The 17,145-nt window shown below is 38.0% G+C and overlaps 2 protein-coding genes across 2 annotated transcripts; one reads left to right on the top strand and one right to left on the bottom strand.

Annotated features, from left to right (window-relative positions):
• Window positions 1-3,883: 3,883 nt before the first annotated feature.
• LOC141586813 (putative ATP synthase 24 kDa subunit, mitochondrial) lies at window positions 3,884-10,132 on the top strand. Its single transcript, XM_074408178.1, has 7 exons — window positions 3,884-4,032; window positions 4,784-4,886; window positions 5,436-5,580; window positions 6,266-6,376; window positions 6,718-6,864; window positions 9,300-9,422; window positions 9,808-10,132. The coding sequence occupies exons 1-7, from the start codon at window positions 3,994-3,996 to the stop codon at window positions 9,869-9,871; spliced, it is 732 nt and encodes a 243-aa protein (XP_074264279.1). The 5' UTR covers window positions 3,884-3,993; the 3' UTR covers window positions 9,872-10,132.
• Window positions 10,133-10,494: 362 nt separating this feature from the next.
• On the bottom strand, window positions 10,495-15,685 carry LOC141586812 (iron-sulfur assembly protein IscA, chloroplastic-like). The gene is made up of 3 exons (XM_074408177.1): window positions 15,458-15,685; window positions 11,948-12,169; window positions 10,495-10,868 (listed from the first exon to the last, which is right to left on the bottom strand). Exons 1-3 carry the CDS (start codon window positions 15,621-15,623, stop codon window positions 10,732-10,734), a joined length of 525 nt encoding a protein of 174 aa, XP_074264278.1. The 5' UTR covers window positions 15,624-15,685; the 3' UTR covers window positions 10,495-10,731.
• Between the last annotated feature and the right edge of the window lie 1,460 nt (window positions 15,686-17,145).

Genomic DNA, 17,145 nt, shown 5'->3' with positions numbered 1-17,145 from the left:
TAAAAAGGTGGGAAGGGAATTTGTACTCCCTCCATTCAACTTCACTTTGCAAGTTTGTTTTATCACGTTTGCCAACGCAGCTTATACGCGATAAATATCTTTAGCTACATATTTGCAAAAATTATAAAAGTTAGATATTTTTAATGTACTCTTAAAGACGAATCAAATAAGATCCCACATGAATATATTTTCACTTATGTATCGAGAGAAAATTGAACTTGAATGTCCGCTTGTAAATAGTGTGCAAAAGAGAAACTTGCAAAGTGGAGTTGAATGGAGGGAGTATTGTTTTTCATGATTAACCATTAAAATAATGTTTTTAGTACTACCTACTGAGCAATCTATAAACTAGTCACAGTCTAATCTACAACCCACTTGCTTATAATCCAGCCCACATTAACATAAAGTGGTACTATTCAACCCGTTTTCAGCTTGTGACGGATACTCTATGTCTTCAATGAGAATTTGTGTTTGTGCTATAGTGAGTGGTAAAACATGTGCAACAAAAATATGCTTTGAAGTACCAAATTATAATGATTGATTCAATTGATTTTAAGGGTAAGATTAATGGTAAGACTTATCAAAGTCTTATAGTCTGTCACATCAGCTTTCCACTAACTTTTTTTTTTTATTGTTCAAACTCAGCTTAGACTTCATACATTATCAGTCAGACACCTCAACACTATTTTCCATTTCATTTTTTTTACAAACTTAAAAAAAAATGATACATGAGATCCACTCATTGGATAATTTCCTTTGAAAGTGGGGTGAAAACTCACACAAAGTCTTAAGCCGAGTCTTGGAAACCTGGATTTCCAAGACTCAAGTGAGTCTTGTCTCAAAATTAGCAATAATCTTACCCTTATCTCGAGATTGAAATGTCCAACTACAAAAGACTGAGATGTTCAATACGGTAATAATATGATGTGGTCTAGTATTATTGGAAGATCGGGAAGATCTAAATCCATATATCTTTTTTTCTTACAAATTTGTCTAAAGATCTTAATTTATTTTCATTCTTTGAACTTTTAGATTTTCTTGTTTCCCCTTTTCTATGAAGATTTACATCTTACATCTTTTGTTGGATTGGAAACTTCAGATCTTTAGACTTTTTTCATCCTGTCTTTTTAATGTCGGATTTTTCTTTTGGGCTTTGTTGTTTTAAACTTTCTTTGTTAGAGTCTTCTCTTTGCCCTCCTAATTTGTGTTAGTATGATTTCGATGGTATATTGAAAGTCTTCCATTTTCATTCACCTCTCACATCCACATGTATGTTATAGGTTAATTTCGATTAACCTAATTTCTTTACCTTATCAAAAAAATATAAGAATATAATGTTAAGAGTCATAAATCATAGTTTTAACCAACTGGATAATTTGTTTTAAGATGGAAATATCAGCCTTAGCCACTTATATAGATGAGATAAACGTATAGTATCTAGGGGAGTAACAAAAGTTAGTCCATTACATCTATATAAATGGTGTAGCTAGGAGTATTTTTACCTTAGTTGATTGTATATTTTTCAGTAAATCAGTCACAAGTTCTTTTCACTCTAGCACAATATAGTTCATTCCTTTATTGGAAGAGTATTTACTCTATTCTCATGAATCATATAGATTTCATTTTTTAAATTATGATTCAAAATACCTGATTAATTGGGGTTTAATTGTTGTCTCTTATTGATTGTGAAAGATTGAAAAGGTAGAGAGAGAAGGTTGGAGGAATAAGGTAAATAACAATTTTCATATCGAGAAGAAAAGACTCAGACAAACTCCTCCATTAAATGGGATTTGGAACCGGACAGCCTTATCTATTTTCACTTTGATCAAAGCATAGAGTTTAAGGGATTTTCATGTTACTACAGTTTTGGTATTTTACTCTTAATGAGAAATTCAGAATTAGGCAAGTAAATGTACAATTATAAAAAAAAAAGTAGATATAGTCTAAGAAAGTTAGAAAACTCCAAACTTCAAGGAGTAATGTAATAATTTTAAAACATTATTTATAATCGAGAAGGTCCATTGATAAAATTAAAGGACTAGTGTTTAAAGGGACTGAGAGTATTACTCATATAAACAAAGTGTTGTTTCTTTTTTGGAAACGTATGATAAGAGCTCCATAGTTGAAGCGTGTTTACTCAAGAGTAGTCTTAGGATGGGTGATATTCTGGGAAGTTCCTGGGATGTGCATGAGTGAGGGCAAAATGCACTGAAAATGACCGGTGTGGATCAGTGGGTCCTGGTAAGCTACCATGAGCAACAACTCCCGACCCAAAGTTTGGGGCGATTTATTATAGATAAATCGAAACTAACAACCTAATCAAAACAACGAACTACGGATAAAAAAACTTCGGATATTTCCCATGGTACCCTCGAACTTTGGCAGATTACACATGGTACCCCTCATTTTAAGTTTCTACATATGGTACCCCTATGTTTACCTTTTTCTTTCCCAAAATACCTTTTCCCAAATTTCCGTCATCACTCCGTTACTCTTTTTACTAATGACCCCATTTTTTTTGTTATTTAATTCACTAATCCTATTTCACCCACTACCATACCCTCTATTATCAATTCATCATCATTCATATGCTCTCCATCATCGGAACCCACCATACCACCATAGTCGCCATCATCCATGTTTCTCAATCAACGGAACCCACCGCCACTTCATAGGGCCGACGTACGGTCAACCCAGATGCGTCCCTGCTCTTATTGCTTCTTAAGGTCGGCGGCCGCGCCTATTAACTTTGGTGTTGCGGTCTTTTGGTGGTTGAGGGTCACTGAGGGGAGAGGTTGCGATTGTGATGGTGGGGTGACGAGAGTTATGGTGGTTTAGTGAGGGGTAGAAGGGAAGGTGAAAGGAGAGGAGGTGATACAAGAGGGTAGCGGCTGATCGGAGGGTTTTGGGGATTTTCGAGGTAGTGCGGATTCTGGTAATGGCGGGTTCCAGAGATGGTGGTTCTGTGGAGGCGGTGGTGGTAATGGTGGACTATGATTGAGAGGTGGTTTGAAAAAGTGATGGATGGTTAAGGAGGAGACAGAGGTGCGAGAAACACTTCGTTATCGCCCATGTCATTTTTCGTCGACCGATGCGGTGAGGTGTGAGTAGGTGGCTTTCAATTAATAGATTTGAGTGCGGAAATTGATGGTGAGTTTAGTTTCTCCCTAACAGCGCCAATCCGTCATCGTTGAATAATGATAGCGGCGGCTGGTCTGGTGGTGGGTGAAAAAGGAGGCGTTTTGGGGTGATGGTGAAGAAGATGATGATAAATGATAATGGGTGGGTTGGGAATTTAGATATTAAAGTTAGTTTATGGTATAAATTAGGATTAATGTTTAGATGATGGAGATTTAGTGTATTAAATAACAAAAAATGGGGTCATTAGATAAAGGAGTAACGGAGTGATGACGGAAGTTTGGTGAAGGGTATTTTGGGAAAGAAATAGGTAAACACAGGGGTACCATATGTAAAAACGTAAAATGAGGGGTACCATGTGTAATCTGCCAAAGTTCGAGGGTACCATGGGAAAAAACCGTTTAAAACAAAACAACGAATTATAAATAGAAACAATGTTAAACTAATCGACGTATAACGAATTCATTTTAAAAAAGGGAAAGGTAAAGCCACCACGTCTCCCACCTAGGAACATACGTTGAGCCACCATGAATCCATGATCGTACCCAGGCACGAACCTGGGTTAGATGTGCACGTATGGAGTAGAAGTAATACGATTGGAGACCAAGTCTTACATTAGACCGTGAGTCCGTGACAAATGACAATGAGCTCACCCACACAAACTCAAACCGAATAACGATCTAAATTGATTACTCATTCACCCGAATACGAAGGGACAAAAAATCCAAATATAAAGGTGGTCGATACTTGCTGGGTTGGTCGGCTCACACATTTTCACCCCCTCCATCTCATCAGAAATTGGATTTTGTTGGAACCCTAGTAATCTGAATTCAGTTTCGAAACTTCGATTATATCATGGCGTTTGCTTCTCGATTTCTCTCCAAATCCAAACAGGTATCTCTCCATTTGATCTACTTTTTCTCTCGATCTACTCAATTCACAATGCGATTTTTATTATATGAGAAGCATCTCGAGCAATGTGGTGTAGTTTTGATCTGTTTAACATCCCTTGTGCTTTTAATTAGCTCGTTATTGATATATGTTACATCATTGTGATAGATTTATTACTTTTAGAAATCCAGTTATTGTATAAAGATTCGTGTTTTAGTGAACATTGATTGAATTTACATTTTCGCGAGATTGGGTCGTATTTTGTGATTCAAGAAATTATAGTTTGAGTTATTGCTATTCAGCTACAAGACTGTTTCTACATTTCGGCCATAGCACAACAATGTAATGGTCTTTCATGTTACCACAACCGCGACATTAGGTTGTATTTCGCTAGTGGGTCTGAAAATGTGTGAAACGATGCAGAGTCAGCTTCCTCTTTCTGCTGTATAGAATCAGTTATAACTAACTCAATAGTTTGTTATTAGTTTGTTAGAGAGGTTTGCCACTTGCCAGCATTCATCATAAGTCATCAATGTCTCAAAATGTGTTGAAAGGTTGATGTTTGAGATGCTAATTTGTCTGCTTTCTGGCATGATATTAAATTAGGCTGGTGGATAGGAAGATTTGAATAGGATTATTTTCGTGTGAGTTTAAGTACTAGTGTTGTTTGCTGAGTCTTCTCATATTGCGTGAAATAGTGCTAGTAGAACCTCATGTTTGTTCCGCTTATGAATTTACCTATTGGTGGTTGCAGCTATGCAATGCTCAGATTGTATTACCGAAGGACTGTGTGATTGCTGTTCGCTATTTTGCTGCTCCTCCTGCTCCCCCTGCTCCTAAAGGGCTCAAGGGAGATGGTGAGTGTCTTGTTATATATTTTGTCATAACGTGACATTGGAGAATGAAAAGAAATTGAAATTGTGTTTAAATGGAGTGCAATGAGACACACCAATTGAACAACTGCAGAGCATTATATGGTCTCCATTGTGAATTTTCTTTATTCTTTCTCCTCACCTCTTCCACTTCGCCTTTCTTTAGAATGCTGAATATATAAGAGCGCACGAACCGTTATGAAAAGCTGGTTTCTTTCTGTGGTCGGGGAGCGTCAATGACTTATTTGTGCATCATGACATCATGTCTGATCCAACCACAGCAGTTATGTTACTGGATAAACTTAGCGAACCGTGTGTTAAGTGCACTCTTTCATGTACTCTCTGTCGGTTTAGGGTGCCCATAATCAGTTCGTGCGTATGCATATGTGTGTGTGTGTCTTAAGCCATTATACGTGCTATGAAACAAAAGTACAGCCGTTGCATCTATTTCAGTTGCCTATATTGATGACATAGTATTATGCTTTCTTGATCTTACCTTTTAATTGTCTCTGTGACATCGGCATGGCTCAAAAGAGATGTTGAAGGGCATTTTTCTGGATGTCAAGAAGAAGTTTGATGCTGCCATTAGTGTTTTCCGTCAGGAAAAGATCACCATCGACCCTGATGACCCTGCTGCTGTACAACGCTATGCTGATGTCTTGAAGATGGCACGAGAGAAGTATGTCTTAGCCCCCCCCCCCCCCTCACATTATCTTAGATTACCATGTACTCCTACCTATACTTCGAACTTCCCTATTTTTCAAAATTACATTTTGAAAAACGGGGGTAATTCTAAAGAGTTAGAGAGTGTATAATTCATATTCCTGTGTTCCCAACTTGTTTAGTTTTCTTGTTGATTTTTATGCCTAGTTTTGTACTCTCTGCTCAAATATAATGGGACATCATGCAACGAGACTTATGAGAGTCATCCGAGGGTTGAAAAGGGTTCTTATTTTACTCCCCCCCCCCTCCCCCTCTTTTTTTAAGCGATACCGAGTAATTATGTTTTTTGATATTCTGATAGCAGTATAGCAGACTGTCGTGCTCACTTTGATTGTTCTCTTCAGATAACATGTCTTTTCGTTTCGAACTTGAAAGATAGAAAAATGTTTTGATTATCATACTTTAGTTGAGCTTCTTATTCATTATGATTTTCCTTCGTAAATCATAATAGGTTTAGTACTTAGATAACATTGATAGTTTTTTTTCTTTATATTATGTTGTATTTTTCCTTTTCTATATTTTCGCTTTTTGAGTGTGCGACCACCCATCCATGGTTCTAAAGAATGATTCATGTCAGCCGACCCCAATCATTTTGGGATTAAGGCTCTGATGTTTGTTGTTGTATGTTGTTTATGATGCAGGGCTGGGCTCATGAGCGAGTCCCAGAAAATTAAACGTACCATTGAAACCCAAACACAGGGTATTCCCGATGTTCGCGCTTATCTCTTGAAGTTGCAGGAGATCAGGATCAAGTGAGTTTGCTTTTATGAAGTTTCGACTTGTCTGTTTAATAACCAACTTCCCTTACGTCCCTAATCAAAACCATAATAATACCAAGTGCCTCTAAAAATTGTCTATAAGGGGCAAGGGGCAGAATGGTGATGTACGTTGCCTTACCACTATGCCAAATTCGTTTTTAGATGATCCATTATGAAAATTGGCTAAATTGCATCAATAGTGATATCAAACACCTTCCCCAACAAAGTTGTGGAGTTTTCTTAGGTTCCATTATTGCTATACTGGTTGTGCCTTAATATAATTATCCGGCTGTAGTCTTGTAGGTGATTCTTATTTGTTTGATAATATTGTGCAGTAAGGGCCTACCTGATGACATCGGCATAGAGGCAATGATGTTTGAAGCCTTGGAAAAAGTTGAAAAGGAAATTAAAAAACCTCTCATGAGAGATGATAAAGAAGGAATGGCTCGTTTAACGGCTGAGTACGATAAGGGTAACAAGAGGTAAGGTGCTTTCTTCATCATCTGCAACCTTTTACTAGGTATAATTCATATGTTAGGATTGAACTTCTTTTTTAGGTCCTATTCCTAAATTCCTTCATTCTTGTGTTATCATAAGATAGTTTGGGGCTGAATAGACTCGCTCCCTCGCTCTCTCTATGATGTCTTTGATCTCTTCGCCAAAACACATCATAACAGTCCACAATATTAGTACAAGTAGTGATGTCAGCATATTGACAATTATTGGAGCAATTTTCCATATCATTTTTGAGTTTTTCTGGTCCTTTACAAATGTGATTTACTGGAAATGAGGATATAGCAAATCAACTCTTTCTTCATATAAAGCAATGTGGAAATTAAGGAATTAGCATTAATTGGTACTCCCTCCCATTCTAAATGTTCTTCCCATTTCATATGGGCACTATTCTTGGGCCTTGTTTGGATGAAGGGATCTGGAGGGAAAGGGAGGGGAAGGGAGGGGGAGGAAGGGATACAAAATCTCTTGTTTGGATAACAAAAGGGGTAGGAGGGAAATGGAGGGGGAGAGATTTGGAGGGATCCATTTTCCCTCCTTCAAGCCTAATCAAAATCCTTTCACCATAGGAAAGATTTGGAGGGAAAACTCCACTTCCCCATTCCCCCTCCCTTCCCTTTCCCTACACTTTTGCTATCCAAACACACCTTTAGGGTCCGTTTGGATTGAAGGAATTGGAGAGAAGGGGAGGGGAGGAAAAGGGAGGGATTTAATTTTCTTTGTTTGGATAAAAAATATGGGAGAAAGGAAATGGAAGGGGAGAGAAATGAGAGGACTTATTTTCTCTCCTATAGAACAAACTTAATCTTTTCAAGGGTGACAAGATTTGGAAAGAAAACATTATTTGGACTCTAATTATACCACCAACATCCTTCAATCCTCCATCCATTCTTCATCTCCCTTCTTCCTCCCCTTCCATTTCCCTTTATAATTTTTGTTATCCAAACACCCACATCCCATTTGCCCTCCCCTTCTCTCCCCTCCCTTCACCTCCCCTCACTCCCCCTCCCCTCCCCTTCCCTCCTAAAATTGTATCCAAACGGACCCTTAGGGATTTGAAATCCCTTGTTTGGATAGTAAATAATAAAGGTGGAGAGAAATGGAGGGGGAGGGATCCATTTTACCTCCTCCAAGGCAAATCAAAATCTGTCCACAATAGGAAAGATTTGGAAGGAAATTGTATCCCAACATCCACCCCCCATTCCAGCTTCCTTCCCTCCCTTTCCCTTCCCCCTGCTCTCCCTTTCCCTCCACTTTTGCTATCCTAACACACCCTTGAGGAATACGGAGTATTATATAAAAATCACTAAACATAAACTTGAGAAATAGATAAAACAAAACATGATTTGATTAATGAGATTATCCCACCAAAGCCATCACATGAGCATGCACCTCCACCATCAGCCATATGACTACCGCCGCCAAAACACCGCTCACAACCACCGGGCTCAACAAAACCACTGGAGTACCACTCACCAACACCAGATCACCTATGCCACCCTGGAGCATCGGTTACGATACATAGGACTATAGGAGGCCTGATAATATGTTATAGAGGTTAGTTTTTGATGGTTGTAGATCTGGGCAAATAGGAAATTGAAGGGAGATGGCCAAGGAGTGGTCAAATGAGGGCGCGGTGGGGACGAGTATCATGGTCGAAGGACGGATAATATGTTAGAGGTTAGTTTTTGATGATTGTAGATCTGGACAAATGGGAGATTGAAGGGAGATCTGGACAAGGAGTGGTCAAATGAGGGCGCGGTGGGGACATGTGGTATCCTGGTCGAAGGACGGTCATCGATAGAAGGTAGTGAAGGAGGTTTGTGGTTGTCCATGGATATGCTCGTCTGGTGTAGGTGGTTGGAGATGGTATGGTGGCCGACTGTTCATAGTAATGGTGGTCGGTTAGTCAAGATATATGTCAGTTGGTGGAAGGGGGTTGAGTCGGGGGTAAGGTGGGTGGTGATCGTTGGCTTGGGTGGTCGGAGGTAAGGTGGGCTGTGGTTGTTTATTGGCGGTAAGAAGGTGGCTGGTGGGAGGGATTAATGAATTACCTTAGGTTTAGTATTGGTAATTTTTATAAGTTTGCGACGATTAGAAGGATAATTTTGTAATTTTATAATCAAGAGCACACCATATGAGGAATGAAAAGCAGTGGGAAGAACAAATAGCGTTTCCAAATATAGAAACTGTGAAGAACATATAAAATGGGCGGGCCTCGGGAGTATGTCTTTATGGCTTTTACTAGTTTGTGCTCTGCATCTGTTATGGATACCAGTAATCAGTAGTCAGTACTATTTTATCTCTTGATTTTTGCAAGATCCCTTATGGACACTTACTTTCTTCGGTTATCCTAAGATTCTTGTTAATTCTTCTTCATGATCAATATTATTGGATCAAACAGGCTTGGAATTAGCAGAAAGGATTTACCCAAATATGAGGAGAAACTGGACCTTGCAATCGCAAAAGGTCAGCTGATAGGCTTGAAGAAGGATTGCGTTGATGCCATGGAAGCTCAAAAGAAAAAGTATGTCTGCTGTGTTCCTTTGATACATGACATGCCTTCTGTAATTCTGTTATACTTCATAGTAGCCTGCATAGTTATTTCTAGATCTGTTCACTCCAGTTTTATTGCTCCGGCTCAGATAAAGTTTCAGATAGCCAGTTTTAGGTTGCCCTAAAATATTCTGACCACAGAGATTGTTTTTTGCACAAGTATTCTATGGAGTATAACATGTTTTGACTGAACACTCAGTTGACTGACTATGCCACGCATGTTAGTCTCTGTATCTGATACAAGGAGCTCCGTGCTGACATTGTCTCTACCTGATTACATTATATTAGTGCTGTGAATGATATGTTTCATCCATCTAAAAAGGCCCGTCTCTGACTATTTCCCCTCTATTATACAGGGAGGAATTCAAGGATGAGGAAATGCCAGACGTCAAGTCGCTGGATGTCAGAAACTTTTTGTGAGATTTGAGCTTCATGTTAGATGGGTCGTCGAAGAGAACTCGAGAGTTGCTTGATGCCTTTACTTTGTATTGCTTGCAATCTGGCACTGCGGAAAATATTTTCCAGTCTCCCATTTTGCTTGAAATAAAAAATTAGAATTTGAATGGATGATAACGAAAAAAGTGCTTTTTGTCATGTAATTTTTGCTACTTATAATGATCACAATGGCATTTGATGTCTGTTTTGTTTGTGAAAAGGAATGAATGCGTATAATTTTTACCATATGGCTTGTACGTTGGAGATATCTATATTTTTAGTTTGTCATGTACGTTGCAGAAATCAATTACTAATCATCAATATTATGCATCAAACTAACCAATGTAGATCCAAAAAACGTATTTTGTTATTTCTCCAAGTGTATATCACACTATATAGGGATGAGTGCTCTTGAGGTAGTCGGCGTGGTCTTGAACCTTTTACCTATTTTAATTACCACAGTGGAATTTTATGTATCACAGTAAACTTCTACCCCCTCCATTTGATTTAATTCTATATATTCGATTAAAATACATCTCATATAATCCACAAATACATAGAAATATAGAATCAAATGGAATGGAAGGAGCATGACATTGATAGTGAAATTGATTATAAAAAATAAGAATAACATAACAGTAAGAAAATTAATACGGAGTAGTACATATTACTATATTATGAATACATGACATTTGATGCTCATCCATCCATTTCTACAATGGCAAACCCAACAGAGCAACACTTTTTGTATGTATCACAATCCACAAATTCACAATACTAAAGGGAAAAAAGCACCATCGTAGACTTCTAGAATTTAGTTTTAAATACACAAGTATAAGTTCAAGCTAAGCAGCGAAAGATTTTCCACAGCTACAAGTTTTCGAGGCGTTAGGGTTTTGAAATGAGAAGCCTCCACCAATAAGCGCGTCACTGTAATCTAGCTCCATTCCGTAGAGGAATAGGAGGCTCTTTGGATCACATACTGCAATTCAAACCAAAAAAGAAAACAAATTGTCAAGATAACAAGGGTAGTTCCTCTCAAATGACTATAGATGAGACTTTAAGCAGATTGACATCCAAAAATTATGAATTAATCATAGTGGAAATCCGGTATATCTTACACCAGATACCATGATCATTGATCACTTATCTGTAGGACAAGGGACGCAAAACTTTCATGATACTGATAGAGTTTATGATATAATTTAAGAGTTTGATGTCGTTAAAATGAGCAAAGAACTTCAAATAATTTTTTGAGTTTATGGTAAAACTTAGGTTACAAATGCGTATGTGGCACATTTGTTAAAGAGTACAACCAATCAAAAGGCTCCAAAACACATCCTATATACATCATTCTCACAATGTACCTCCTTATACACCAAAACCTTGATTAGGAGTTTAGGACACATGGAAAAACCGTTAAGCGGCCGAGAAATCATTCACAAGGTGCAAGTTACTAGTTCAACATGTATTGTATTGCCTTAAGTTTCCCTTCCAATGCGATGACAATTACCTCAAAGAAGTTCTTACCTCATTGCATTGTAATCCCTTGTGTGTGAGTAGCTCAAATGCTTAACTTTAGATACTCAGGGCTTCTTCTTTGGATTGAGAGATTTGGAGGGAAATGGAAAGGGAGGGGAGCAGAGGGATATAAAATCCCTTGTTTGGTTGGCAAATGAGGGTGGAGAAATGGAGGGAAGGGACTTAGAGAGATCCATTTCCCTCCAAGGCAAATCAAAATCCCTCCACCATCTCCTCCCCCTTATTTTCTAACTAAACAAGCAATTTTATTTCCCTTGCTCCCCATCTCTTCCTTTTCCCTTCAAATCCCCCAATCCAACAACAAGCCCTTAAGAAACTTAGCGCGTTCTATATTAAACAATGGGAACTTGAAGCCCTCTTACTTCCAAATGTGCATGGTGCATGATTGTGTTCAAATAAACAAAAAAGAATTACTTTAGTCCGTCAAAACTTTACCTGTTTTCTAAGTCCTCAAATTACTTTTAGAATAATATCTTAAGATAGGTCAATGGGAATATGATGAGACTAGCCATCACTCACCAATGGTAAATCCGTTGAGCTCGATCACAGCGTCATCTGGCTTTGTATTAACTCTGCTCTCAAAATCCATAATGTAGGACATGCCAGAACATCCACCTTGTTTCACCCCGACTCGTAAGCACACATCCTCACCCCGATCAGACCTGATCCTTCTTAAGTGTTTCAAAGCATTGTCAGTGAGAGATATTGCTGGTGCCAAGCTCCCAGCAGGTACTGCTGAAACTTAACACAACAAATAAACAATAATCACTCGAGTTAGTGAAAAACACCGACCACACAGAATCACTTCTGATAATCAGCCAGTCTGGAATACTATGATAAATAATGGCACACCAGAATAAAAACTATGTGAGTTTACACAAATAATACTATATACTGAATCCTCAACTTTTAGACATAATTTGAGGAAGAACTATGCAGCCTTGTCCCAAACTTTTGGTAGAGATGATGTACACAATCGGGAATTCAAATTTGGTAGGGATAATGATGAAAATCTTTCCTATTTAAAGCTTAGGAACTAAAGGAGGCAAGTATCCCCCCAACATACACAAATAATTCAGAAATGACGATATATGAAGCGACTGGTCCCACTTATTAATTTTACTAAGCAAGCAAGAAAGGGGAGAACTCAGAAGAACAAACGGAGAAATAAGATGTATATGTGAGCAGAATACATGAAGTGTAGCCTTAATAAACAAATGTAGAGCTCAATGAAATTGATCAAGTGCTGCTCTTTCGGTCTGCACGTCCAAAGCAGCTAGAAATTTTGAACAACAAGACAAGCTTCAATTGACTACAAAAAGTTTAGCTATTAAGGCAAATGAACTCCATGGCATGTTGTCGACCGAAGCCAGAGTGTGAATAATCACTGAGATCTAACTAGTGAAACAATCATTCAAGTAAATCTACCATCAAAACTCAAAGATGACACCTTCCTCAAACAATCCACTCCCTTCCTAATATGTCCATATATTCGTGCAAACACATGCAACAACAACAACAACATCAGAGCCTTAATCCCAAAATGATTTGGGGTCGGCTGACATGAATCATCCTTTCGAACCGTCCATGGGTGAACGCACGCCTCAAAATGTGAATAAAAAGGGAAGATGAAAAACAAAAAGGGAGAACGAAAATGTAATGGAAAGTCAAGGTGAACTTAGGGGTTTTAAAATCGAATTCCGTCTTTCTTTTATAAAAACTTAAAATTTAAATCGAGAGAAAAGATTAAAACGTTTTTAAAAACCGAAATAGAGTTAAGGATCCGGAATGAACCAGGTAAAATCTAAAAGAAAGTGGTTGTTGAAAAAGTGTGTAATAAAGGAGAGAAAAATAAATGAATTAATTTCTTTAAATTAAATAAAAAAATAAAAAAACACTAAATCTGTCAAAAAAAACATCAAATACTAAAAATCCACATGTATCCTTTCCCTCCATTGTGCCCTCTCCGTCACCATACTCTCCTCAAGCCCCAGAACTCTCATATCGTGCTCTATCACTCTCAACCATGTCTGTCTCGGTCTTCCTCTGCCTCTAGGGACCTTTTTCTGTTCTCCAAGTCTCCACCTCCTAATCAAAAGGCCCATAGGTCTCCTTCTCACATGGCCAAACCATCTTAGTCGGTTTTCCATCATCTTGTCCTCTATTGGCGCCACTTTTACCTTTTCCCTAATCACCTCATTCCTTACCCGATCTTTCCTTGTATGTCCGCACATCCACCTCAACATGCGCATCTCCGCCACACTCATCTTTTGAATGTGACAATGTTTCACGCCCAACACTCGGAGTCGTAAAGTAGGGGCGCCTAATTGCCGTGCGATAAAATTTTCCCTTTAATCTTTGGGGCATATCTTTATCGCATAAAAACCCTGAAGCACTCTTCCATTTCAACCATCCCGCTTTAATTCTGTGAGCCACATCTCCGTCTAACTCCCCATCTTTTTGAATAATAGATCCTAGATATCTGAAGAAATCCGAACCCTCGACAACATTCCCATCGAAAATAATACTCCCCGCCTCTGTCGATCTCAAACCCGCCACCTTAGTGAACTGACACCTCTCGATCTCAAACCCGCCACCTTAGTGAACTGACACCTCAAATACTCAGTCTTACTCCTGCTCAGCCTGAACCCACGAGTCTCTAAAGTCTGCCTCCACAATTCCAACTTTCTCTCCACCCCCTCTTTTGTCTCATCAATCAACACAATATCATCAGCAAACATCATACACCAAGGGATGTCGTCCTGAATATCCCTCGTCAACTCATCCATAACTATAGCAAAGAGAAAAGGACTAAGTGCAGAACCTTGATGCACCCCGATGGTAATAGGAAATTCTTCCGTTCTCCCAACATTAGTGCGAACACTTGCACTAGCCCCCTCATACATGTCCTTTATGAGGTCAATATATTTTCGCGACACACCCTTTCTCGCCAAAGCCCACCAAAGTACTTCTCTTGGTACCCTATCATATGCCTTTTCCAAGTCAATAAAAACCATATGCAAATCCTTCTTCTTGTCCCGATGGTATTCCATCAACTGTCTCATGATAAAAATCGCATCCATAGTCGATCTCCCGGGCATAAATCCAAATTGGTTTTCCGAGATGTCTACATATCTCCTAAGCCTAAATTCCGATTCATGTCCATAAAATGTGACTAAGTTTTTATGCTGGCTGCCACAGACCTACCGCAACCCTCCTCCTTTATCCGGGCTTGGGACCGGCAGCGAATGCCCGAAAACACTCACAGGCGGAGTTTCGTGCAAACACATGCAATAAAAAAAACCATTTTCCTTCTCTTCAAGAATCAAGGATAGTGTCCAAGCACTAAAACTAAAACTAAAACTAAAACGGCTGTTAAAGCTAGAATCCTATTATGCAACATGACGGTCCAGGCTTCCGGCAACAAGTTTAGCTTCCATTATCGTATACATTTCTCGACACAATGTTCATTGTGGGTCATTGTTAGACAGCCTCTCTGCATTAAGTTAACAGAGGGGCAAGGCTGTGTACAAACACCCTTTTCTTTGTGGAAGTCTTTGAGGCAGTAGGGTGATGTTTTTCACTTCCAGTCTGGTGTTTCTAAAAGCCTTTCTATTGTGAAGTACTCCGTACCCTAAACGACAATTCTCGATGCAGTTTTCATTATGCGCCATTTGGAGACAATCTCTCAGTGTTGACTTACACAGGAGAAACTGAGAAAGGCTGCATATACACGACCCCGTATGGCCAAACCCTGCTCATTGTGGGGCAAAGGAAACCTCCGAGCTACTAGGGTAATTTTTTTTTTTTTTTTTTTTTTCCAAAACCCTAAAATTTAAGAACTTGAATACAATCTCGGGCTTAATCATACAACTAAGCTGAAAAACCCAATTAACCAAAACCCCATCTCCAGAACACCCCGAATTTCAAAGACAAACCCAGTAAGAACTAAGAACAATCAAATAAATAGAAAGTCAAACAATCGAAATTGAAATTGAGTATAGCAAAAAAGAGGCGTAGAAAAAGTACCAGAAGGAGAAGCTGATGATCGAATAGAGAGACGATTGAAGCGATTATAATTGGAGTTAAACGAAATAGAAAAGGGTTTGCAATTAAAGGGCAATGAAATCGATGAACTTTTTACGGGTAAATTGTAAATTGGGGAAGAACATCGCAATGTAGCACAAAATGCCATTTTTCGTTCAATACAATTGTGGGTATTGTATCTTTGTGGAATGTAAATGCTTAAAGACAAAACACTAGTTTTTTAGAAGAGATTTTTTATTAGGAGTACTTTTTTTGTGAAGCAGGAAGAAAGTGGAGGGAAAATCCAAGTCCGTTAGATTTCTGGTAGGAAACTACGAGGATTAAGTGCTGTTTAGGGTCGGGGACAAATTTTATCATAAATTGTTCTATTGTTAGAATTACGTCATGTTATTTTGGCTTAATTTTGTTAATTTGTTTTTAACTGAATTTATAGGATTTAAACTTTTTTGAATTGTATTTATAGAATTTGAGCTTTTATGAACTTATAAGATCTGAATTGAATTGAACTGAACTAAACTTTAAGATCTAAATTTTTCCGAATTGAACTTATAGAATCAATTTTTCCAATCAATCATAGGATCTCAACTAAATTTACTGAAATTCAACTTTTCTAAAATTAAGGCATTGTTCTTTGGACTTAAAGTCACCTCCTTTAACTTCAGTTCAGAAAAATTATGCAAAAGTTCAGTTCAGATCCTGTAAATTCAGTTCAGAGACTTTAAATTAAATTATACGGAGTATTAAATCATTTATGCTAGACTCGTTAACAACTAATTAATTAAAATTAACTTAATTTATAAAAGAAGACATTCTTACACTGTGGGACGATCCACATTTATATATAAAATAAATTACTCATTTAAGGCTAATATATGAGTTGCCTTTTACATAATACCGTCTCACGATTTTTATTGTTAAATTAATTAGTTACATATCATGCATATATAATTAAGTTAAATACCATACACTAATTATGCCTTCAAGCTAAATAGATAATCATTTTATGAAAATGAAGACTCATATTAAACATCCTAAAATTTTGTAACTTACGGTAATCTTTAATTAGATTAGATGTACAATTACATTTATTAGGAGAAATATTTGGTGAGGTTGATGGAGATGAAGAAGAAAGAGATACGGAAAAGGATAAGATGGAAATCTTTGTGTGAAGTTTTAATTGATAAGGTCTTGGAAAGAATAAGAGGGTTTGGTGCAAGGAAACCGTCTTATACTGGAAGACTGACTCTTGTTAATTCAGTTCTGACAACCCTTTATACTTACTGGATCACCATTTTCTTGCTCCCTAAAGGATCGGAGTTTTGAGGAGAATTGATTCAATATGTAGAAACTACATTTGGGAAGGTAATTCTAAATTTGTTAAGGCACCTTCAGTCAGCTGTGGTAAAACATGTACACTAAAGGCTGAAGGACGTCTAGGATAGGAATGAGGAATAGTGATGCATGGAATATAGCAATTATTACAAACTTGTATGGTGGGTTTATTGTAAACTAGATAGCCTTTAGGTAAGATGGGTTGCTGCTATCTACTTAAAAGGTGAATCCTAGGTCAATTAACATCCAAAAGTTGACTCCAGTTAGAGTTGGAAGGCAATATGCAAGGTGAAGGAGAAATTCAATCCGGCGTATAGAGAAATTCAATCCGGCGTATA

The sequence above is a fragment of the Silene latifolia genome, chromosome 6 (assembly GCF_048544455.1).
Source record: "Silene latifolia isolate original U9 population chromosome 6, ASM4854445v1, whole genome shotgun sequence".
NCBI lineage: Eukaryota > Viridiplantae > Streptophyta > Magnoliopsida > Caryophyllales > Caryophyllaceae > Silene > Silene latifolia.
This window is presented reverse-complemented; position numbering and strand designations above follow the sequence as displayed.

Bases quoted from the DNA above. Each gene is read 5' to 3' on its own strand.
- LOC141586813 (XM_074408178.1), top strand. From the start codon at position 3,994: ATGGCGTTTGCTTCTCGATTTCTCTCCAAATCCAAACAG. The intron at 4,033-4,783 runs GTATCTCTCCAT...TGGTGGTTGCAG, and splicing joins TTCTCTCCAAATCCAAACAG to CTATGCAATGCTCAGATTGT. The intron at 9,423-9,807 runs GTATGTCTGCTG...TCTATTATACAG, and splicing joins ATGGAAGCTCAAAAGAAAAA to GGAGGAATTCAAGGATGAGG.
- LOC141586812 (XM_074408177.1), bottom strand. From the start codon at position 15,623: ATGGCATTTTGTGCTACATTGCGATGTTCTTCCCCAATTTACAATTTA. The intron at 12,170-15,457 runs GTACTTTTTCTA...TGTTGTGTTAAG, and splicing joins ATCATCAGCTTCTCCTTCTG to TTTCAGCAGTACCTGCTGGG. The intron at 10,869-11,947 runs GTGAGTGATGGC...TTTGAATTGCAG, and splicing joins GCTCAACGGATTTACCATTG to TATGTGATCCAAAGAGCCTC.